Source organism: Carettochelys insculpta, chromosome 4, assembly GCF_033958435.1.
Source record: "Carettochelys insculpta isolate YL-2023 chromosome 4, ASM3395843v1, whole genome shotgun sequence".
NCBI classification, from domain to species: Eukaryota; Metazoa; Chordata; order Testudines; family Carettochelyidae; genus Carettochelys; species Carettochelys insculpta.
In genome coordinates, this window is record NC_134140.1 from 50153615 (window position 1) to 50177664 (window position 24050).

The following is a 24050-nucleotide window of genomic DNA, read 5'->3' on the forward strand; positions in this document are numbered from 1 at the left end:
TTGTAGCAGATGTGGTTAAATGTGTATATTTACAGTTGCACAGTTTTTAAACTATCTTGTTTCCCTTTCCTCCACACCTCCCCCTTAACATAGTAGTGGCCTTTAAGATTTCAGTCACTCATCCTGGATTTAAAATATCTCAAGAGTGATGTTAAAATAGTCAAGTCACTGCAATCCACTCATAATATTCTCAACTATTTATTATCAGGATATCCTTAAGTTAGATGGTTACTTTTGGATTTAGGTATTTCAGAGGCTGCTACTAAGTCTTACTGTAAATTACATTTATTTCTTCTGCTATATTAACATAGACTGATGGCAGTGTGGTTATTTTAACAAGTTTATTTGGCCAGTTTGAGGTCATTTTTGTGATTACTGCTCTGTAATATGTTTCCCAGGATTTTACTAATCAGCTACAAAGCATCTTTATAACTTCACTTAATTGGCTGAGTTACATCAGGATTAATGTAGTCCACACAATCTACAATAAATTGTCCTTACTTTACTTGAACATGGGAACAGTCTTTTAAAAGTCAGCTTTTTTTACTGCAAAATTTAGATCTTTTAGGGAAACTAAATAATTTACACATTTGAATGCAAAACTACTCAGATTTCCTTGGAACAACTTATTCATTGAAAAAAAATTCTATTTTAAAAAATATATACAAAGCATATCCTGATGGATTAGGAGGTGTATTGCAACTAAAATAAATCAAAAAATAATTTTTAAAACTCACAAGAAAGTTCTTCTTTATACAGACCAATCAAGGAGGCCATTTAGGGGTCTTGGGCCAATAGATTTAAAAAAAATTTTCAGGGATGATGCTTGGTCCTGCTGAGAGGGCAAGCGACGGAACTCAATAACTTCTCTAGGTCCCTTCCAGTTCTATGGGATATGCATGTATACATATATATATATATATGTATGTGAATGTGTATAGTAAGATTGTCAGCTATCAAATCCACTCACTTAACCTGAATGTAAGCTAGCCTCACTGGATCCTTACTCTTGGGTCTTATATATGTTGTCATATTATAGGAATGGATGGACAATTGTCTTTGGAAACAATTATCTGTGCATTACAGGATCTAGTTCTGGAACATACTGTCGTGTAATTAAAGCTGTCCTGCTTTTATCTGTGATTCCTTTTCGTGCTAGACATCTTAAAGTTTCAAACTGAAGATATACAGTTACCAGAAAGGTAAAAGACACTTTTCTCTTTAAAGTGGAAGCATTTCTCATAAGTAGCATGGCTGGAGAAATCTATCAATTAGGGCACAGCCAAAAAGGTTAATGAGGCACTTGCTAGAGACCCAAAATGTAGTGGGAATTACAACTCTGTCTACAAAAGCTCAGGAAAGGGATTCAATTAGCTTTGACATAGCCTTCATCCTTCAATACTGTTTGATACAGAAAGAAACCCATTTTGAAGTATACTCAGTTCTGTTACCAAGCTCTATGCTCAGCCTTTTGCACCTTGCCTTCGTACTACAATTTATTATAATTACCTTGATTGCACTATTGCCTCATTGTAACTTGCACAAATGCTTGACTCCTGAAAATAAATGGGACAGCGTAAATTAATTTTACACAAGCTCATTTTAATGAAGGAGTATCAAAGGAAATAAACCTGGATGAAATTTTAAAAGAGACTGCCTTCCAATTAAACAAAACACAATTTAGGTTACAAAAAACCTGTTTAATCCAGCTGTGATGTGGTGGGGATATACACTGACAAAAGTAAATTTAATACACATGACTCAGTTGAAGGATTCTTTTTAACAGCCTTAACATACAAGTCTCAAAGCATACCGAATCAGGCTGACTACCCATTTTTCCAGGAGATTCATAGGATTATGACTGATGTTGTATCAATAGACAATAACAAAGTCCAGTTTGACATACTGCTACTAACACCACTAAGCATCTTCATCTGGTGCTGAACTCGAGCACTGCATTAACTGAGGCTATGGCATACTTGTCCCACATCACACAGTAGCAAGAACATTTGCTTCCACTGCATTTTTTTTTTTTTCACTGGAGCTCACTGATTAAATCTTCCAGCAAAAAGAACACTTGCATGTATCAATACCAGAAAATTCTGTCTCACCCAGTTTGCAGTCACACCTGTCATTGGAAGTGAAAGCAGACAGAAAGTATTTCAATATGAACCTAGTCATCTTTAGAAACACTCATGTTCCATACTCTAAGGCTGCACAATACAAGAAGGTAATTCATTTAAATTGCTTGTTGTTTAACATCCCAACACCATACTGCGAAGTGGGCTCTCTTGGCCACAGGCTGATTACATCCTAAATGGTCATGCATTCTGAAGTCCAAGTAGCATTCTGGGAAACAATGTGTAAAATAAGACTTCATGTAGACAGACCCATTCTGCCCATTAGTTCAGTTATCTTTCCTATGAATACCTAAGTCGTTATACTTTCATCTAAGTGTGGCCAGCAGAATCATAGAAAGTGGACCAAATTAGTCATAATGATGAAAGAATACAGATTTCTCTTCTGAAAGGCTGACTGCTTCAATAGCAAATTATCTAAGTAACAACTTGATTTTAGTCATGGATCTGAAGACATTCATACTTCAGGGGTTCTACAGTGAATCCAAGACATCTTTTCAGACTCAGATACATCCTTGATTGATATTAAGCAATATTCACATTAGTATTTTTGATCTCAGATGGGGAGAAGGCCTTTACCTATAAAAATGCAGTGCTTCGAGTTGCAGACCAGAGGTGCTAATATTATATATATGATTACCAACCTCAAATATTCAAAATTTTGAGTCACTTCCCCTATTACATTTGTTTAAATGCCTCTTGTTTTTTTTTTCTTTTTAAATACGTTTCCTTCTAGTTTCTGAGCCTTTAGGACTCATGCATTCAAGTGTTTACCTGCAAACATAAGGGCTAGAAATTTACTGGGTTTTTTGTTTTGTTTTGTTTTGTTTTTTTAAAGCTAAGATTCTAACCTCTAGGAGCTTCCGATAAAATAATGAGTCGGTAACACTGAATTTGGTAACTATTTGGGAAAAGAGTTTTTAATCCTTTCCTATGATATTTAGAACTCAACTACCACTAGTCCTCGGAATCTACAGCATATGCAATGAACAATTCTCTGATTCTGATGGGTAACTGGGACTCTAGGATTTCCTTGTAAAATTTATTAAAAAGTGCCATTACTAAAGGGATTTCAGAATGCTTATTAGCTTTACGTAACTTTTGTCCATAAAGATTCCCTCCTCTGCTTACCGGGTCATTGAATCAACTCCGTAAAATCCCAAGAGAGGCTTCAAACCTTAACAAATGGCCAACTTTACGGCAGAAACTAAGCCACTCTATAATGGACAGAGAAAGATGGAAGGAAATAGTGACAGAGGCATCAGACACCAATGGGCACTGAGCCCATGGTGGTGGTTGATGATGATGATGAACTTTAAATGTTCTTGCAGATATACTGTCAGGACTTCTCATGTAGGGCCTGATCCAAAGCCCTCTGAGGTGTCAGCCTTTCCCCAAGAACTCAGTTATCTCCAGTATCAAAAGATCAACTGATTTCTTTGCTTATACAATGGAAATAGAGAAATTCAGGCCAGCCAAGTCAAGGCACCTGCACTTACAATCAACTATCTAAAACAGCTTCCAGATACAATTACTGATGCCCTTAAGCTCCAGTTTTTCACACTAGAAGTGAAATAGGCATAATCACATAACTGAGTTAATTAAAAAGAATATACGTAAGAAATCTTAAGTGAACATCCAGCCGTCAAAGTCCAAGCAAAGATTGATGAGTAAGTAAAGTTAACTAGCTAAAGTGAATCAGAAAGACCACTTTCTTCTGTAGGGTATTTTCAGTCTATCCTTTATAATGGTCAAGAGGTTAATAAAGAGACTAGTCTAATGCATTAACTGTTTTTCAGGATGTCCTGTATAATTGAAAATATCATGCAAAAGAAAGTATTATTCTCTTTCCTCCTTACCATTGTCTTGTGGCCTGCCTAAATAATACATTGTTTTTATTTTGGTAGTTGGACTCATAGAAAACGAAACCATTGTTAGAGGCACATAAGTCTACTGAAGACTGGACAAAATACTTATGGTCTTAAAAAAAGCCCTACTGGCTGCTATGGAGATTAACTTCATGACTTTTTAAGGTCTTTTCCCATCTCCAGTTTCTATGGTTTTTTTGTAAAGGGATTCGTGAAAGGAAGTTTTGTAACTACTACTGGATGGTCTATTTTAACAGGAGACACCACAAAATTTAGCAATCTTGCTCAGCAGTAACTGCCTTAATGATCCAAAACTCCCTAGTCTGTCTGAAGGCAAACCCAATTCAGAGAAACTGACTCTGATGAGAATGGTTTCTGAGAGCATTTCAGATGTTTTGCTTGTCCTTTACATCAAAAAGTTTGCAAAGTTTTCGACTGACAAAAGTTCCAATTTGAACTTCTACAACAGATATTCAAATGTTGACCCAAGTTTCAAAATGATTTGCAAAGTGTGAATAAATTAGACTGACATCTATTTGATTAATAAACATATGACACTGAGCAGTCATAACTCTGATCTTCACACAGGCTAGTATCGTATATAAGAAGTTCACAACAAGCATACCCCAAGAGAAAAATCTTACACTGCTCAGGGTATGTCTACAGTCAAGTGGAAGGTCAAACTAAGGTACACAACTCCAGCTATGTCAACTACTTAGCTGGAGTCGATGTACCTTAATTCAGACTTCTGTGCTTTCTCCACTGCTGGAAGTCGCCCAACAAAACATCCATGAAATAGGTATTTTATACAATCCAGTAAGATCTTAGGTAACAACAGAACATACTTGTAGCTTACTCAAGAAACACAGCTACTTTCTTTAAAGCAGAGAGTAGGAATCAATAGATAAAAGCTGAGTGGAAGATTTCTGTTCTGCCACATGAATAGAGAACACGGATTAAGGTAATTCAGAGAAAAGCCTGACCTTTATAAGAGAGCTCCTTATATTAAACAATGAATATAACATTCACTAAGTGAAGGTTCATAAAGTAACTATTTTGAAGCATACAAAAATAGTTCATAACATCTAGGTACTTGTATGTATTAATGAAAAATGATACTTGTATTTAAAATGTAAGAAGGGAAAGGTATTCTTTTAGTGATACCCACTTTTCATTCATACAATTATTAAGCAGAGTATATCTGTCATAATTATTCACATTATTGCTCACTACCACAGATGTCTGAAGGACAGTTTCTTTGTATACATTAATGTTCACGTACAGTAATTCCAGACATATAAAGAACAAACTTAAAATTACTGAGTAGCTATTAAAGACGTACAGACATGAAGATATGTATAAACCATGAAAAATAAGCAACAGAATGGAATAGGACTGGCCCGACCCAAGCATACATCACATATCCATTTTTTAAAAATCATATTTGTGCAGCGAATAAACCTTGTAAAACTAAATGGGAAGAAACGCAGGGTGCAAAAAATATTTATCTAATACATTTCTTAAGTTCTCACTATTATCCAGTGCACCCAGCTTTGACTAATTTTTTGATACACGGTGTCTGCCTGCATTTGTGCCTGGAACTGTATTTTTCAAGATCTCTCTCAAACAACTGCCTAGGTGAGATTAGGGCTGCATTTAAAAAATAAAAAATGGAAAAAAAAACCAAACAAAAAAAGCTTCTCTTGGGACAATAAATTTATTGAAACAAATATTTTTGCACCCTCCTGCACAAGATCTGGTAAACAATAGGAAGTAGACAGTAAAGTTGTTACATGGCATTAGCCTGAATTAAGATATACACATCATAAGTTGCAATACTAATGTATTTTTGGGATCCTGAGTGCTAGTAATCATAAGATGCATGCAAACTCTTCCATAATGTTTTTAGTTTGAGTAGAATACTTCAAATTCCAGCTTAACAACATTTAGGTAGAACTTCTTCAGAACCAGCTGATAGATGTCTTCCCAAAACAGCACAGAGACTTCTAATGATGCATTGACATTTGGGTTCCAAAATGTACTATTCCAAACAAGGATAGGTCATTATTCCAGTAGAGATGTCTGAATTATATCTCCTCTCCCATCCCACCCCAAACTACCCCATAAAAAGAAGGGAAAATAAAAACATACAACTAGAATGTCACCAGCAAAATCTGGAGACGGTCACAGAAGTTACTTCTTAGGTGCATACAGGTTAAAGATTAAAAGAACTTCCACAATTTACAGTCAACTCATTATGTGTATTATAGGGTAAAAAAATATCTGCTCACTTGTTGGCTATTTTCAGCTGTATATTTATAGTTCTGTACATATACACACACATATAAAAGACTCTCTGAAAATCAAGATACATTAACATAAAAAGTACAAGTAATAACTTAAGTATTTAATCAGTAGCATAAAATGACTTTTGCAAATTTTGACAAAATGCACTTATAACATGCTGTTATTTAAAAAAAAAAACAAAAAACAATAAAACAAAGAACAAAAACAACCACAATAATTTGTAGAACCAATCCTATGTTACCACCAGGAGAGCACCAAGCAAGGCACCGTTGGAAAGACAACATACTTGGATAAGTCTCTAAAAATAAAGCAAATGCTAATCTGGTCGAAAAATCGGTGTCTTTGGTAAAAATTCTATCAGGATGACCTGTATAAAAGGAAAAATAAATTTAATGAAATTTGGCATCAGTTGTATCCATTAAGTGAGAAGATTCATCACAGCAACCATTCAATTTTTGTTCTTCCGTTTACTTAAAAATGTGAGGCGAGAGGAAGGAATGAACAATCAAAGGTCATGCTACCTTTTTTAGGAAAAGGACCACTAAGAAACGTTACACATTATGTGCCTACCAAAGGCAATAAACCTTAATAGCCAGAGTATCAGATGGGATAGCGAAACATACAGCTCACAGGTCACATTAAAGTAAGCAAACAGCTAATTATTGACAAACTCAGCTACCTGTCTCAATATTTTTTTCCTAACATGCATGAATGTTAAAACGAGAAGATGAATACATGCAAGAATAACTTTCTAATCAAGCTATCTATAGATGTTCTCCTCTCAAATCAGTGTTGCAATCAATTCAAAATTTTAAAAACCGCTCACTTTCAACAATTTTCCAAAAAAGTGCTAATTACTATTCTCCTGTTCTTCTATCTTATGTATTTCAAGGCTAATGTCCATATCAAACAAATTCTGAGGTAGGTAACAAGAAACTTGATTTACGTTTCAACATGAATATTCAGAGCTGGATTCTGATGTGTGATACAAGAAGCCCTCAACAGAACATATCTGAATATAATCTACCCCTTAGTGTGTTTTGAAGGGCACCTTAAAAAAAGCTACCCTTTCAAAACTTCCCCCCTCCATAAAATTGTCCAGAAAATTACTGACACATCAGTAAGATTGGGACTCCTAACACTCTACTCTGTTTAACAAAGGAATGTAATTGAATTTTATTGGTTTCTAACTGTGCAATTCAAAGCACGCTGGTAAAAGGAGGTAGCCTTCCTTTTAATCAATTAAAATTGCATTCCTAAAACGTTTGGAAACAACAGACGTTTTCATCATCAAAAACCTATCATATTAAAAGACTACTACCTGAAACAGTCAAAAAGCTGACTCTCGGTACATTTGGGGGTGTAGGAGAAAACTAGCTGTCTGTTTAAAGGGTAATGATATAAAAATCTATGTATTCTGTTTAGTGAATAAAGCTATTCTGTGAATTAAAAATCTTTATATTTCAGCTAGAAATAGGATTTAGTGTGAAAGTGGAAAAAAGCAGTAAAAGAGACCATTTTAAGGAATTCTACTGATTTAAACACTATTTTAACTATTTTTATATGCCATCTGTGATGGTTTTATTGTTTCAAAGAATAGATAAATTATCACATAACAAAAAACTAAGCGTATTTAAGAAATGCTACCGCTAGTATTTTTCCAAGGTTAGTCTTTATTTTCAATATTTAACCCCTTCCTCACCCATCCACCTACTCACTTCTCTTATTAAGGAACTCCTACGCATTTGAATCAGTTCATCAATTTAGCAGACTCGTCTCTCCACACTTAGTTCTCCCCCCTTGACTGTTCTCAAAGTTTTTGAAAACAGCAATAAACCAGAAAACAAATAAAAAGGCAGGTAGGTGAGCGATCTGAAATCCCATACTGACCGATTATAGAAGTATATATTTCCATAACTTCAGAACTCTTCAGAGAATAAAAGCAAAATCCAAGAGTCTTTTGTAGCATACTTATGAGACTGACTTTAAAATATTTTAGTGATCCTATTAAAGGCACTTTTTTCAAGAGAGTTGAGGTATGGGGCCGTTGATATCTATAAAGGCTAAAGGTTTCTTAAGCTCCAACAGCTTAGCTGAAAGGTCTTCTTCCATACTTTTAGACTTGATTAGCATTATATACAACAGCCATATCTGACTTGCTGCGTAACCAAAGTTGTGGTTATTCTTTATACAGCATCTAAAATTTCACACTCCATCAACACACGTTCAAGCTGTTTTATCTTGGCAATTAATTTATTATTTTTCAGAACACAGTGAAGCCTTGTTTTCAAGTCATTCATAACTTTATAAATCAGTCCCGCACATGAAACCATGCATCTGTGAACCGTAGAAAATCCTTGCACTCAGGCGATTAAGCTCCTGACACCTTTACTGATTAATAATCATGAAAAGAATAAGATCAGAAGCAAAATAAATGATCATTTAATAGAGAAACTCACAAAACAGCCCTTTAACTTACATATTCCATCATGTTATTCGTTTCACATTTCCTTTTGCTCAGTCTCCAATGCAAGCACAGCTAGACGAGGAGGAAAGAAAAAGAAGAAAAATGAGCTGCATTTTATTGCAGCACACAGACTAGCCCATTTGTCCACCTTTCATATTTTTCGTTCAACAAAAGCATCTGTTTCCATACTGTGCAATTCAAACTCCAGCAGTACGAAGCTGCTCCCTGCGGCACTCACCTTGTGGTATAACCTATTGTTTTCCCATTCTAATAACTTCTCAATCGATCTTCGTGTCTGGAAGACAAATGAGAAAGAATTTTACTCTTGACTGGTTTTAGAAAAACTTTGTTTTGCAGCTGCTTTTGTGTGAAAAGGGGAGAGGTATAGGACAGTGACTGAGTACAGGGTGGTCTGCAATACTAGCAAACCTTCAGTAGTATTAAATGGTAACAAGAGCAGAAATGACCTTTTTTAAAATGTAAAATCTATGCGCTAATGTGAAAAAATTACAACTTTTAACCACAGTGGTTCATACATGCATTTTAAATTGCTTGGAGATTAGCTCTGGCCTTAAAATGACTCCTGAGAATACTCAACAGCAATTTTTAAATCTCAGTAAGAATATTACGCAGTAATATTAATCTGAATATACTTCTTCCAAAAGGTCAGCATTTGAACAGCTGAAAGATGTTGTAAACTATTCTGTAATGCAAGGTTACAAATACAAATATCTAATGTTCTATCTAAGCAATGTCTTAAAGAAACATAAGATTTTCTTAATCTTTGAAAGCTGGCCAGGAAAATTGAAATACAGAAAATTAAGATGGTAATTTGCACAAATACTTAATTGCTTACAAAATCCATAGTTTACACAAAAATACAATGTAATTCTAGTATTTCAGATTCTCACTGTTTGGATATTTGCGCTTTAACATTTGCCATTTCACGGAAAGAATTCTGACATTTTAAAATCTAAACCTTAATAAATCTTTACAGCCGACATTTTGCATGTATGCAAAATTTTTTTAAAAAGTCCCTTTTTGAAGTGCAGCTTCTTGCCTAGCGATATTTTGAATATCTGCATATATTTTAATTATATTTACATTTTAGAAATGTGCTCCAACATTTATGGTCATTTGACTGCTGCAATGTATACTGTTCAGCCCTTAATGGGATTTGCTAGCAAGTAGGAATAAAAGAGGATAATTCATGATGCCAGGTGTTAAGATGAGACCAAACAGACCTGCAGGTGCAAAAGGACCCAGTCCTGACAAGGATCAACTGCAACATAGTGCAGCTGCAGCTTCCTTACAAGGCTATAGGGATGAAGGGGGAAAGCATCTTGCTGTGTATTATTGCAAAATAACAGAAGTAGTATAAACAAACACTAAACAATCACAAACTAGAAATCTGTGCATCAAGCAAGTGGAACAAAATAAAAATAACTGCTTTCAAATGATTGGTTTGGCATTTCAAAAGCAAAATGTTAATATTTGTTTAAAGTCAGCTACTTGCATTCTAGTTACCATGCAACTTTTCATCAAACATGTTTAAGCCTGAGCTGTAGTCACATGATTAAAAATAAATTATAATTTAGAAAAAAAACATGATTGGGTTGTGTTTCTACTACATTATATCTTAAAAACAGACATTATAGAAACTTTAAAAGGGGACTTTGTCAGTGGCTAAATTTATTGTATTTTTTTTTTTTGAATTCCAGGGGGTGTGTTTTGGTTTATTATTATCATCATTATTATAACTACTACTTTTTTTTTTTAAAGACAGTGCCCTTTAACAATGATCAGCAGACCTAACTTGTTTCTTTGTAAAGATAGCCTTTTAGAGTCTGCTCTCCTTTTAAATGAAAATAGGGCAGCAGTTATGGTCACACTTTTGTTAATTTAGTTGCCAGTCAGCTCCAAATCAAAAGAAAATAAGGCTGCAGAGTGTAATTAACATTCAGTTCAGTCGTTTTGTCCCTTGTCTAGCCCCCAAGCTTTGTTAAAATTGCCATCTGAATGCTGAAGGCTGTAGGGAAATCGATTTGATTCTAATCGCACCATGAAAAGAACATGATCTAACTGCTTTCAGCCCTCCGTAAATCTGTACTAGGTCTTTAGCACAATGCAACTTCCAATTTAAAAAGCACTGAATGTCTCGTCAATGACTTTGTGAAGAAAAAAGAACAAGGAGCAGACATAAAAATTCCAATAGTTGTTTAAGCATTAAAGTTCATTTGCATCACAGCAAACCTGAAAAGGGCTGACCTCTCAAACCGCCTCTCAGGTCTATGAAGTTGTAGCCTTGACAAGCTCACATTGACAGAGCTCATTGACTCTGAAAGGCTACTCTATCAATGGTGAAAAATGGCAATAGGTTCTACTCTGAGCAGGCATCTGCCTGCCCACCCGCTGCTAAACCAATGGCAAAACTGATTCAAAACCTGAATCTACCTTGTAATCTTCCTTTCCTGGACCTTTTAATAACAGATTAAGATCGCAATACAATTTAATTTTGCTGCTTAGTGGAACAAACTCTCAAGCTTTCCAAATGCCAATAAAATTGTACACATACCCGTGCATGCATACACACACACATAATAGTATACTATATATTGCATGTTATGTACTTACACAAGAAACTGAATATACAGTATTAAAATCTTGCACACAGAATGTACCAAAAGCACTTTCTATAAAATATTAAAAGAGCTCTTGTTACAGTAAAAGTGTCACCACAAATGTTAAACTTGTTAGGCTTATGTTGTAAGTTGAATCAATTTATTTAAAAACTAATCTGTTGTATCCAATTAGAACAACTCTAACTAGCAAGATTTTGACATATAAGCTTTGATGACGCATATTACACAGCTGGTCTTGTTCACTTATGTAAAACTGCTACTACAATACTTGTATCTTTAGTGAGATTTAAAATTCGCAGATCAACACTGAATTACAGCTATAAAAATGTAAATGAAATTTTAAATGGTAAAAAACATTACTGCAAACTCCACAGCTTGGGGAAATAGACATGAATTAAACCGCACCACACAATTCTCTACAGCAAGTCTTCTTCCCCACTTGACAGGTGAAAAAAAAAAAAAGCACTTGCACGTGCAGCTTAATTAATCACTGCACTTGACATCTCAATGATTTACAGTGAGGAGCAGGTGAGGACATACAAAACCAGAAAGGAACCCTTGATTTGAGTGCAACGTTTCCAGCATACTGGGAAGACAAGCATATAGATTCTATCAATGGTGTACAGAAAAACCTATACTGCAAATTATTTGTTAGTAACAACAAAGGCACAAATTAAGTGGACGAATGCTTTAGTTAATAGAAAGATTTAATACTGTTCACATTTTAAAAACTTTTTTAAAATCAATCCCATAACAAAATTATATTATTAATTCAAGTTGATCATGATTTTACAAAAAAAACAAAAAAAACACCACCAACAAATTGTTAAAGGACAGATGATGTGACAAACCAGACGATCTTTTCTCTCCATTGAGAAAAGTGGCATAACAAATTCAGCTTCTTCAATTTATGATCTAGATGGAGAATTTAATAAGACATTTCAGAAGAACGAAACCATAGAATCTTAAATTTCGACATGTAAATTAGATTTGATTCAGCTCCTAAAATGTGCATGTTTGATGGCTGCCTTTGAAAAATTATTCCTCCAACCATGACAAGATTTAAAGTCAAAACCACAATTTTCAGCCAGATATTGCTCCCACTTAAGTCAATGGGAGTTTTGGCACTGTTTGGAAATGGAGCAAAGTTGAGCCCTTCAGCTAAAAGCTAGTTGTGCTTCTTTAGTTATTTAATTTGTGTAGTTTCTCAGGTACGACGAGTGTGATGTCATTATCTAACAAAACTGCGTTGTAAATTCTGCGTGTTACAGATGGAGACAACCTGCTTCTTCCTGGGCACGTTCCTTATTCAATGCTAGTGTCTCTGAATCAATGGAGTAGCCCTTTCATCCCTCTGTATCTTCCTCTCAGGACACTAATCAATAAATACCCAGTGATACTAGCTGCTCTGCGCAACAATGTGACTGAAGACCTTGTCAAAACCCTCCAATTGACAGCATTGCACTTTTTATGTGCGCCCAAGGCACATGCAGCTGTGCACCGCTAACAGAAACACAAGCTGCCCACTGTGGGTGGCTGCGGGTGCCCTGCTAATCAGCTGGGCAGCACCTCAATCTCTCCTTGGGGTGTGGAGGGGCACTCAAGCACCTTACAGGGAACACTGCCGATTACCTCCACTTACTGGGTTTTAAAAACCTCTCAACTTATTTATCCAGAGTAAATTTAACAACTATAACTGCAGCGTTCAGTAACCCTTTTACTTCTTACTCCATTACAAAAAGCATATTCTTGTAAAATCCCAGCAGTGCTTCCCTTGCTAATAACAGTCTAGAAACCTTCGCTGCAGGAACCAAACAATGTTCTCTCAAATTCAAATGGGTAATCTGAGCGCCACTTTTATGCCAGACTCCAAGCCTCTGCTTCTCCATGAACTCAGTAGTATATATTGGTTTTGGTCTTCATTCCACAACATACCCCAGGAAACCATTTTAATTAACACTTTCCTATAACCCCTTGTATCGTTCAATTTCAAGATACCCTTCTCTACATGCATGTCTTCAGCATCTAACTGAATTGGGATGCAATTCCTGATCAAGGTCTCTAGGGCTGTGTCTACATTACCCTTCCCTTTTAGGAGGGACATGTAAATGCAGGGGCCGAAAATGCTGATGAGGCATTCAGGAAGAAGGGTGCTTTTAAAAGTGGGGCTTCCTTTTGAAGGAACCCCACCTACATGGTTAGTTTGCATTTTGAAAGCAGCACTTTTGATGCGAGTGGCTGTCGTTATGCAAATGAAGCACTGAATATTCATATCAGTGCCTCATTAGCATTTCTGATCCGCTGCATTTACATGCCGCTTCTGAAAGGGAGGGGTAGTGTAGACGCCGTCCAAGGGTTACTGCAATGCAAATAACCTGGCACTCATCTTAATGCTATTTTGAAAACTGCCCAATACTTCTAAGTGTGAGGTCCTAGGCTACAGTTACACTACTGCGATCTGTCGACAGAAGTCACCGTCAGAAGAAATTTCCCAACAAAACTTCTGTTGATAGAGTGCAGCCACACACAAAAGCCAATCAGAAGCGCACTCCCCTCTGTCAACAGAGCAGCCAGACTCCCCAGTTGCTCTCTAGATGAAACAGACACCCAGAAACATGGCAGACAGGGCTACGCATTGTCCTGGATACCCTGTCTGTCACAAGGCCCCTCCAGAGTGTCCACACAGCTTTTCTGTCAACAGGATCTGTCAACAGCAGTGTTATGCCTCATGGCTGTGAGGCAGAACACTGCCAGTGAAAGTGTTGAGTTTTGTCATTTTGTGTGTGGATGTTCCATGCTTTCTGTCAACAAAACCGGGAGTTTGTCGGCAAAATTCACTAGTGTAACCGTAGCCCTACAGATTAGTCATCCTATATTTTCATAAGTATATAAAGGACTGTGTTGTTCATAAATGCTAATTATGACTGACCTGTAGAATGAAGCCTTCTATTCAAACACAAAGAACAGTGACAAAGCCGGTTGAATTATAACTTTTTCACCCTACCCATTAATTTTGTTCATATTTCTGTAGGACTGCAAGAAGGCTCATTCGTCATGTTCATTTGGTCTTTGGCTTCTTTCCTGAAATTGCCAGAAAAGGGTCCAGAGATGTGACACATGCCCAGTAAGAACTGCACCAGGATCACCCCCCCACTTTTTTTTTTGGCGTAAGTCACAATCTGATGATCCTGCAAAGACTTATGTACATGCTTGACTTCAAATATGTAAGTCATCCAATTTAACTGATATTCTGCAACACTTGGGGCCTTTGAGGCTATGCTTCCAGACAGGAATTGTACTAAATATCTACACAAAAATGCTCTCTCTCTTATCTGTATCCTGACATATGCTGGATCCTTTTGCCCTAAACAGGAATTTTTACTTATGTAAGATTTTGTTTAGGTCCATGCAAATGTGTTAGCTTCCAGTTAAGGTTATGCAGGTACACATCTACCGACACAATGAAAGACAAGGAAGTCCCTTGTTAGATACATTTCACCTGTACTTTTCAATATACTTTCCTCATCATCCCAGATTACAGAAAACAGACCCTTTACAACCAAATGCCTATCTCAATTCACACCAAATTATCTAGTAAAATGTGTTTAGGTTGAGACACTGGGAATAGTTGAAACTATTGTTACATCAAACTATGGTATAAGGACAACTCAGCAAGAGGAATAAGAGAACTGAGGGATCATATATGTGCAGGAAATTTGCAAGAATGTAATGTAGTTAGTTATGAAAAAGACTTTTGTAATTGTGAAAATGGCACTGTAGAGAGTTAACAGTGTTGATTTAACACTGTAGGAAATCACCAGTGTCAGGAGTCTAAGGCTTTGTCTACACTAGCAGCATCTGTCGACAGTAGAATTCAGGTATAAGGGTCTGGCCACAGAGGGGCTCTTTGCTGCCGGCACCCCCCTCTGCTGAGACTGAGCGCTCGTGCAGCTATCCTAATGAGCAGTGGGACTATGCTAATGGGTGGCCATTTGCAATTTCGAGGCTGTTCATTAGCATGGATTTGCCGGGAAAGCCTTGCCATGTAGACCCAGCCTCTGTCAACAGAAGTGTTTACACTGCACTTCTGTTGACAGAACTCTGTTGACAGAAGTGTTATTCCTTGAATTTTCGAGGGATAACAGTGTTGAGACAAATACAGAGTTCTGCCAAGACACTGTCAACAGAACGCTTTGTGTGTGCAGAGGTTCTCCGAGTTATGTCTCATGCAGACACAGCCTAAGGGAGGTCTGTGTAGTTGTGGAGTGATGGGTAACATAATAGGTAGGTTGAAGGTGCAACTAGGGAGGTCTGTGTAGTTGTGGAGTGATCGGTAACATAATAGGTAGGTTGAAGGTGCAACTGAAGTGTGTATTTGGATTTCCTTTGGTTTTATTGCTGGTGTTGAGAGGATGAGCACTTGAGCAACATTAATTCTAAGCTACGCAAGTGTGTGTTTGTTCCATATCCTAATCATTTTTATTGCCCCTCTCTGCATTTTTTCCAAACGGTAATATATTTTTGTTCCTGAGATGGGGAAACCAGAATTGCAGGCAATATCCATTTTGGTGTATCATGTTATGTTATACAGTGATGTTATGATATTTTTCTGTCTTATGTGCTCTCTCTCTCTCTTTTGTAATAGTTCCTAACATTCTGCTCACTTTTTTGTTTGCTGCTGCTCATAAATGTTTTCAGAGAACTGCCCATGATGATTCCAAAATCTTTCTTGATTAGAAAAAATGGTTTCTTACCATTCCATAATTGTTGTTCTTCGAGGCGTGTAGCATACACCGTTCCACTGCAGGTGTATTTATGCACCTTAGGCACAATGACTGGACATTTTTCCCTCAGCAGTACCAGTCAGGGCAGTGTAAGCAAGCACCCTATGGCACCCCATGCCTCTGCACACACCTAGAGAGGAATGGATGTGTGCAATCACTTGAAGAACAGCAGGTAATTGTGGCTCAACCATTCCGCATGTATACTTGGGATTATGTTTTCCAGTTTCAACACTGAATTTAACTGCTGTTTTGTTGCCCAGTCACCCAGTTTTGTGGGATCCTTTTGTGCTAACTGCTATACTAAAACATAACAAAATCTGTGTGCCAAAAAATTTACAATCTAATACATCTCGATTATTACTACTACGATGAGCAGCTGAACCAGCAACACCAGTCTACAATCAGTCCCCAGCACCAAAGGCATAGAAGAATCCAGTTCACACTTTCATTTTAACATGCTTTACGGTCAATTTACTGCGCCAGAATGCTGGCGGAGGCCCGGGAATTGAAATCCCCTGCAGGGTTTCCCAAACTTTATATAGCTGGGACCTGGTTTGTTTTAGTACCTCTTCTGTGGCCCAAAAATATAAACGCATATTAAAAAAAATGAAAAATGTATAAGTTTTCACTTTTTATTATTTATTCACAATAATAATAGTACACAACAATAATCTGTATATTTTCTAAGAACGGGCATTTTCTTTCTAAGGACCAGTACTGGGCTGCGGACCACAATTTCAGAAATGCTGTTTTTAAGGCATACGTTTGCATAACTAGGAACATATCCCACCAAAGACAAAATGTGAGAGGTAGTGAACACGTTTTAGAAATACGAGTCATAAAAAAAAGCTAACAAGCTTGTCTTTAATCAAATGAATTAACAAACCCCTATTGTTCCTCTCACCCCATGGTCCATTCCTTGTCGTGGTGAGGTGGTTAGTGTGTCTCAATGACACAGAGAGCTATGCTATTGGGAGCTACAGCTCCTGGAAGAGTTAAACTGGAGAGGTCAAAGGATAGAAACAAGACAAATTGGGATCACCTCTCCCAAGTGTAAAAGACATTGGCTTAGGGTTAACAACCCTACCCACACACACAAAAAACAATTTACAGAAACATCTCCAAAAATCCTACAACTACACAAGTCTGGGAGGAGTTGGCAATCCACACAGATTAAGTATGAAGTAGGGTAGGGAAAGACAAAAGGCAGCTGCCACACAGATGATCCTCCTCTCATCAAGGACAACCACCTACTTTGGTATGTGGAACAAATGGACCAAAAAGCCTTCGACAGTGTTGACAGAGACACTTTGCGCAATTCGCTGCAAAACCATGCTATCACATCCAAAAGTTAGTAACCTGATCTATTGAACGTACGAACCCTCAACATGTCAAGCTGTTCACAATGGTGTCTTGAAAGAATCCTTCAGTCTACTCTCATGATTGCGACTAGGGTGCCTATTGTCACCTTTCCTGTTCTTGATCACAGATGACTGGATTACGAGCAGGACCAACGGATGGCCATCAACAGGGCATTCAGTGGACACTTCTCAAACAGCTAGAGGACATGGATTTTTGCTGACAATGTTGCCCTCTTTTCACACCAACATAAAAGCATGAAAGAAAAGGTCACAACACTAGACAGAACTGCCACAGTGACTGGACTGAGTATTAACAAGGGAAAAATCAAGACCGTGATGATCCACCAGTCAACAACATTGGGAGGGGGTGACCTGGAAGATGTGCAGAAGTTCACCTGCTTGGAGAGTATAATGGGAAGAGACGGAGGAATAGACAGGGTTCCTGACAATGCCAGGATAGGGAAACCATTAATTGCATTCAAGACTCTCCGTCCCATATCGAGTTCACAAATAATATGTGCGAAGACGAAACTGTGGCTCTTCGACAAAAATGTGCAGTGTGCGCTCTTGTATGGATGTGAGACCTGGCCTACTAAAAGGCTTTTGAATCACAAGCCACAGTCAGTCAGGAACAGGTGCCTGAGGTACATCCTTTGCATTAAATGGCAAGACTGTCACTAATGAGGAGTTTTGGAACAGAGCAGAACAAGAACCACTTGACGTTGATATCAAGAGAGGAAAGTGGGAATGGCAAGGCCACACTCTCAGAAAACCATCATCCAGCATAGTCCGTCAAGCTCTCACATGGAACCCACAAGAAAAACACAAAAGCGGATCTCAGACAATGTGGAGATAATCTACTGAGATTACAGGACCATAACTGGGGCACTCCTGGAGACAGCTAGAAGTTTTGTCCTGAGACAGACTAAATTGGAGGAGACGTGTAGGTGACCTATGCTCCACTGGGAGTACAAAGGTTTAAGTCAAATAAGTTATTGTTCTTCATATTTTTTGGTATTTATTGGAACAGATTTTTCTTGAAGCTGCATTTTTTTTGTCTTAACTGACATGAGATGTGGTGTCTCTGGAAGAAGACATACTTTACCTTCTGTTTTTCCTCTGCTATTTTTTCCATGCATCTTAGTGCCTTCCTTCTTATAGCCATCTTCTTCTTGCAATGCTCCTGCCTCCTATTGTTTTCCCTACCAAGCTTCTTTTAAATACTAACAGCATTAATTGGTAACTCTTTTAGCAGCTAAAGGACCAGTTAGACCATCAAAAACAACCCGTTAAGGTAATGATCAGAATACCACACTCTGATGTCTTTTCCTCCTTGTAGAGGAATTACACCATGAGAAATAGGTTGCCAGTCCCAGTGAACACAGATAGCCGGAATGGGATGTGTGGGATTTCGAAGTGCTGGGGCAACTTCAAAGTCCCCTTACTCCCCAAAATTTTAAGGAGTAAGGGGATTTTGAAGTTGCCCCGGCACTTCGAAGTACCAGTGGGTGCGCCGCAGCTAGACACATGCTGGTACTTCGAAGTTTTAAACTTCAAAGTTGCCACGGGGGAGAATTTGCTTAATGAAGTGCTGCCTATGCACAGCAGCACTTCATTAGTAAACTCCTAAACCCTAATTACCATCCTTCATTCGAAGGAAGGTGGTAGTGTTGACAAGCCCATGGTGTAATTCCTCTGCAAGGAGGAACAGGCATCAGAGTGTGGTATTCTGATCATTACCTTAACGGGTAGTTTTTGATGGTCTAACTGGTCCATTAGATGCTAAAAGAGTTACCAATTAATGCTGTTAGTATTTAAAAGAAGCTTGGTAGGGAAAGCAATAGAAGGCAGGAGCACTGCAAGAAGAAGATGGCTATAAGAAGGAAGGCACTAAGATGCATAGAAAAAAATAGCAGAGGAAAAATAGAAGGTAAAATATATTGTTTTCCAAAGACACCACATCTCTGGAAAATTCTCAGGAAGAAGGTGCCTCCAGAAGGACTTCCATCCAGAAGACCCCTCAGGGGCCATGCTTCTACACACCGTTCTGGAGTCCGGAAGAGCGTCTTCCGGACTCCAAATCATGCGACCTTATGCTAACGAGGTGCTGGGAATTTATATATGCACCACATTAGCATATTTTGGACCATTTATTGGTAGAAACAGCCTTTGAGTCCTTAAGGCTGTGTCTACACTAGCTCCCAACTTTGAAGGGAGGATGTTGGGAGAATACTAATGAAGTGCTGCGGTGTATATGCAGAACTTTAATAAGCTAATTCTCCCCCGCAGCAACTTCAAAGCGGCAGACTTTGACATGCTAGTTAGCCTGCAGCCGCAGCTAACCCGCCAGTATGTTGAAGTGCCCAGGCTACTTCAAAGTCCCTTTACTCCTCATAGGGCTACTTCAAAGTCCCTTTACTCAGAGGAGTAAAGGGACTTCAAAGTAGCCCAGGCACTTTGACATACCAGTGGGTTAGCCATGGCAACACGCAAGCCTGGTCTTCGAACTCTGCCGCTTTGAAGTTGCCGCAGGGGAGAATTAGCTTAATGAAGTGCTGCATATACACTGCAGCACTTCATTAGTAATCTCCCGACACCCTACTTATCATGCTCCCTTCGAAGTTGGGAGCTAGTGTAGACACAGCCTAAGTCCCTTTATTCGTCTCCATAACAGTGATTTGGACAAACAGTGAAGCTTTCTCTCAATTCTACATTTTACTTGTGGTCTTGCTGAAGGATCAGCTTTCAAGATGCTTTTTGCTACACAGCTTTTGCCAGTGTGAACACACTGTTCTGACATATTTGCACTCTTGTAGACAGACTTTGTATGAGGTGATCCATTATTAGGTCTATTTCCCTAATTTCTGGACCTCAAGCCTGAGCTAATGAGTCACTTAGCTTGTCAAACGTACAACAGAGTTACCTGTCTGAACCCTCTTCATGTGAATTTCAGGGTCATTGTCTGGTTCCATTTTCACTAAGAGACTGGATTTACAGGCAACATGCGTGGTGCATCTGGAACAACCTTTTGAACTGTAGCTGCCAGGCTTACTGGTCGCTGCAACCCAGCCTTCTTATCATTGCTTCTGTTAAGTATCCATTTCATGGAACTGCTCATTCTCCCTCCTTGTGCAAAGTGTTTTTATCCTATCACTGAACACAAAGCTTCTACCCTGCTTTAAACAAAATATATGCTTTCTCTCCATATACAAATACGCGGTGTGCAAAGGGAAAAAGTTTGGGAGATGCACATACATATATTCCAGTGCTTTTTTTTGTGCCATGGGATTGGTGGGAGGTTGGGGGTGTGGGGAGCCAGCTGAGTACCAGCACTGATATATCCCAAACTTATCGACTTGGTAGACCCTGCCTTACTGGTAACTCAAACAACAAGAAACAGAACAAGTCAGACAAGCATCTCTCCTCAAACTCGTTAGTTTCCAGGGTTTTGCTGCATGACTCCTTTTGTCCCCTTCAAGCCCTATTTTCCTCAGTTTCATATACTCCAGTCTCTTCTATTCTCATTGGAAATAAAATGCATCTGTCAGTATAAGTCAGCTATAATTTTCTGCTTCTTTATTCAGGGCTGAAATACTTCACATTAAATTAATACAAGGAAACTATCTTTATTCAAAACCTTAGAGCCTACCCTCTTACATGCTGCTAATGATTTCCTGCTGCAAAAGCACATTTAGGTTGATCCAGTATGGAAAAGCAATGGGTCAAACCAAGACTGCAGGATCAAAATGATATGCACTTGTCTAGCCACAGAACAAGTTCTGCCTTGGTAGTGAAAATGGAGGTTTCCTTTCCATTATACCACAAGCCTGACTGCAAAAGGACATTTTGGGCTGAGAAAATAGATCAAGCACATCCAGGGTACATGCACGCTAGTAGATTATGCTGAATTTGTTAAACTTTAGTTTTAGCACCTGATTTTATAAAGTTGAGTGTGCATGTCCACACTGGCACGTGAAGTTGATGCAGTATGTCCCCATTAAGGTTAGCAGCTTCAACTCTTTCAGCAATGCACTGTGGGTACCTATCCCACAGTTCCTGCTGTCCCCTTGCATTGTGAGTTAAGATCCCAGTGTCTGATGAGACGAAAATGTGCAGTGGGTGGTTCTGTGTGTGCAGTTGGGAGACGGGAACCAAGTGGCAGCCTGGTTCCCAGCTCCCCGATGCTTGTGGGACCCAGAAAACTGACCAGCCATGAGCTGGTCAGTTTCCTGGGTCCCGCAAGCAGTGGGGAGCTAGGAAACAGGCAGCAGCCTGGCTTCCGGCTCCTGGCTCCCCTCCCCTTGCAGGATAACATGAAAAAACTGAAGTAACAGAAGCTCTTGTATTTGTGTGTACTGTTGGAAGTTATCTTCTGAAATAAAACTGTTGTTCTTGTATGTATAAAAAAGCATTCATAAAGCCATGCTATTTGAAACGTTCAAAATAGCATATATTTGGTTAAGTATACTGAACTGGTTCTGTCCATACAACTTGTATTGAAATAACTACATAAATTTAACTCAGACCTTTTGTCATTTTGCTTCCACGTGGACCACACCTAAGGTACTGAGTTTTGAAAAGGAATAAATACACAAATGAACCCCATCACAATTTCCAGATTTACAGTATATCATACTGTACGACAATATAGTCCAACTTACTCTTTTACTGAGGCAAATAACTGGCCACATACTGCAACCTAACGTACAGCAGCAACAAAGGCAACCACAAAGGAGCCATCGGACATTAACTGGAAGGTTCTTCTTAAGACAGCTGTTAACTCTGTTGATGCTGGCTTTAAATTCCTCAGGTGCAACCTGTGAGGAAAGAAAAATAATCCAGTACTACTGCAGTATAAATTAAATGAGCATTCCTGCAAAGCTCAACTATATGCAAAAACCCAAATACCAAGCTTTTCTAGTAACAAAATCTTGTTACCTAAATAATAAGTTTTAGCGACTGTTAACTGAGTCTTAGCCATATAGCCATCAGTGGATACAATATTTGTATCCACATCTGTATCCACAAAAATGAACTGCAGATATCCGCAGATGCAGATACCTATGGATATAAAGCAGACATCAACAAATTTACAAGGTTCTGGAAACAAAATTTGTATCCACATCCATATCTGCAAAAATGAGCAGTGGATATCCGCATCCACATCCACAGATGCAGATACCTGTGATATCTACAGATTTGCAGGGCTCTACTTATCCACAGATGCTCACCTTTCCAGTTAATGATGAAGGGAATTCAGATTCAAATTTGTTGCTCAGTCCAAATCTAAAAAGAAAGATCATATCAGAAACGCAATCATTCAATGAAGAGATTAATAAATACCTCATCACAAAGGCTCTTTTCCAAAAGCAAACCAACATTAAAAGAAAACACACTTATCTGAAAGCGTCAACTTCTAAAGATTACCGTAACCAAAAAAGTTTAGAAGAAAAAAAAAAAACTGTCTTTTTTGTCTTGTTTACTCTGACATATATTTTATGTTGTCTATTTTTGGCTATGTCTATACTCTATAGTCTGTGGCAGCATAACCCTTTAGTGTGGACACAGCATACACCTACAGAAAAGAAAATTTCTGCTGGTGTAGAAACACTACCTTCCTGAACCACATTAATTATGCCAACAGAAGCACTCCTACACAAATGCTGACTCCCTGGGTGATCCAGGTTGGAACATCCACAAAAAACCAAAAACAGGGAGCAATGAGCATCAACTAGTCCCCTGCCAATCAGTTCCTCTCTCCCTCCTCCCACTGCCACTTAGCTGTTCTGCAGTGGGTAGGAGGTACTGGGTGGGAGTAGAAAGAGGCATGGAGACAGAAAGAGTCAGAGTGAGAATGAGGATTGCACAGGTGATCAGGATACCTTGAGGAGGGTTGGAGTTGGCGTGGAGCCTTGGGCAGAGCAACAGTAGGACACCCCCTAGTGAAAGCTCAAAGTTGGCCCCTGCATACACTTGTCAGCACAGTTACATCAAAGCTGTGGTTTGTTACCCTAGCCATATCAGTCCAGAGTGAGGTATTTTTCACACTTGTTACTAGCATATTTTCTGGTACAGGTTTTAAATGCACACAAGATCTTGCTGTTTGTTTACGGCTATGCAGAGTCAGACAAAAGATCCACTTAACACGGTATCCTGTCTTCTGAGGGCATCACTGTTCTATGTATAAGCAAGGGAGCAAAAATCACAGTTCGTGTTACAAAAAATCATTTTAGGACATAGTTAAAGGCTCTGTCAGAAGCTATTTTTTTTACTCAATTTGAAATTCAAGTTGACAGCACCCCTTTAAATACCAAACACACTGGTTTAAGTTTAATCTGCCCCCTCCACAAAATATGTAAAGTCAAGCTAAGACCATGAGTATTGCAACCAAAGCTTCATGAATTGAATCATTAATGAATCTTATGGGCAACTGTGCAATGACAACAATGAGATTACACAGCAATACATAAATCTGACAATTAC

The 24050-nt window shown here is 38.3% G+C and overlaps 1 protein-coding gene across 1 annotated transcript in view; it reads right to left on the reverse strand.

Moving 5' to 3' along the window:
- Positions 1 to 5704: 5704 nt before the first annotated feature.
- CHIC2 (cysteine rich hydrophobic domain 2) overlaps positions 5705 to 24050 on the reverse strand; it is a 30681-nt gene continuing 12335 nt past the window's right edge. The window contains exons 2-6 of the mRNA XM_074992787.1: positions 22799 to 22853; positions 22229 to 22384; positions 9019 to 9075; positions 8793 to 8852; positions 5705 to 6680 (exon numbers count right to left, since the gene is read on the reverse strand). Coding sequence (XP_074848888.1) covers positions 6630 to 6680; positions 8793 to 8852; positions 9019 to 9075; positions 22229 to 22384; positions 22799 to 22853 — 379 coding nt within the window. The 3' untranslated portion in view covers positions 5705 to 6629. The remainder of the gene's footprint in view (positions 6681 to 8792; positions 8853 to 9018; positions 9076 to 22228; positions 22385 to 22798; positions 22854 to 24050) is intronic.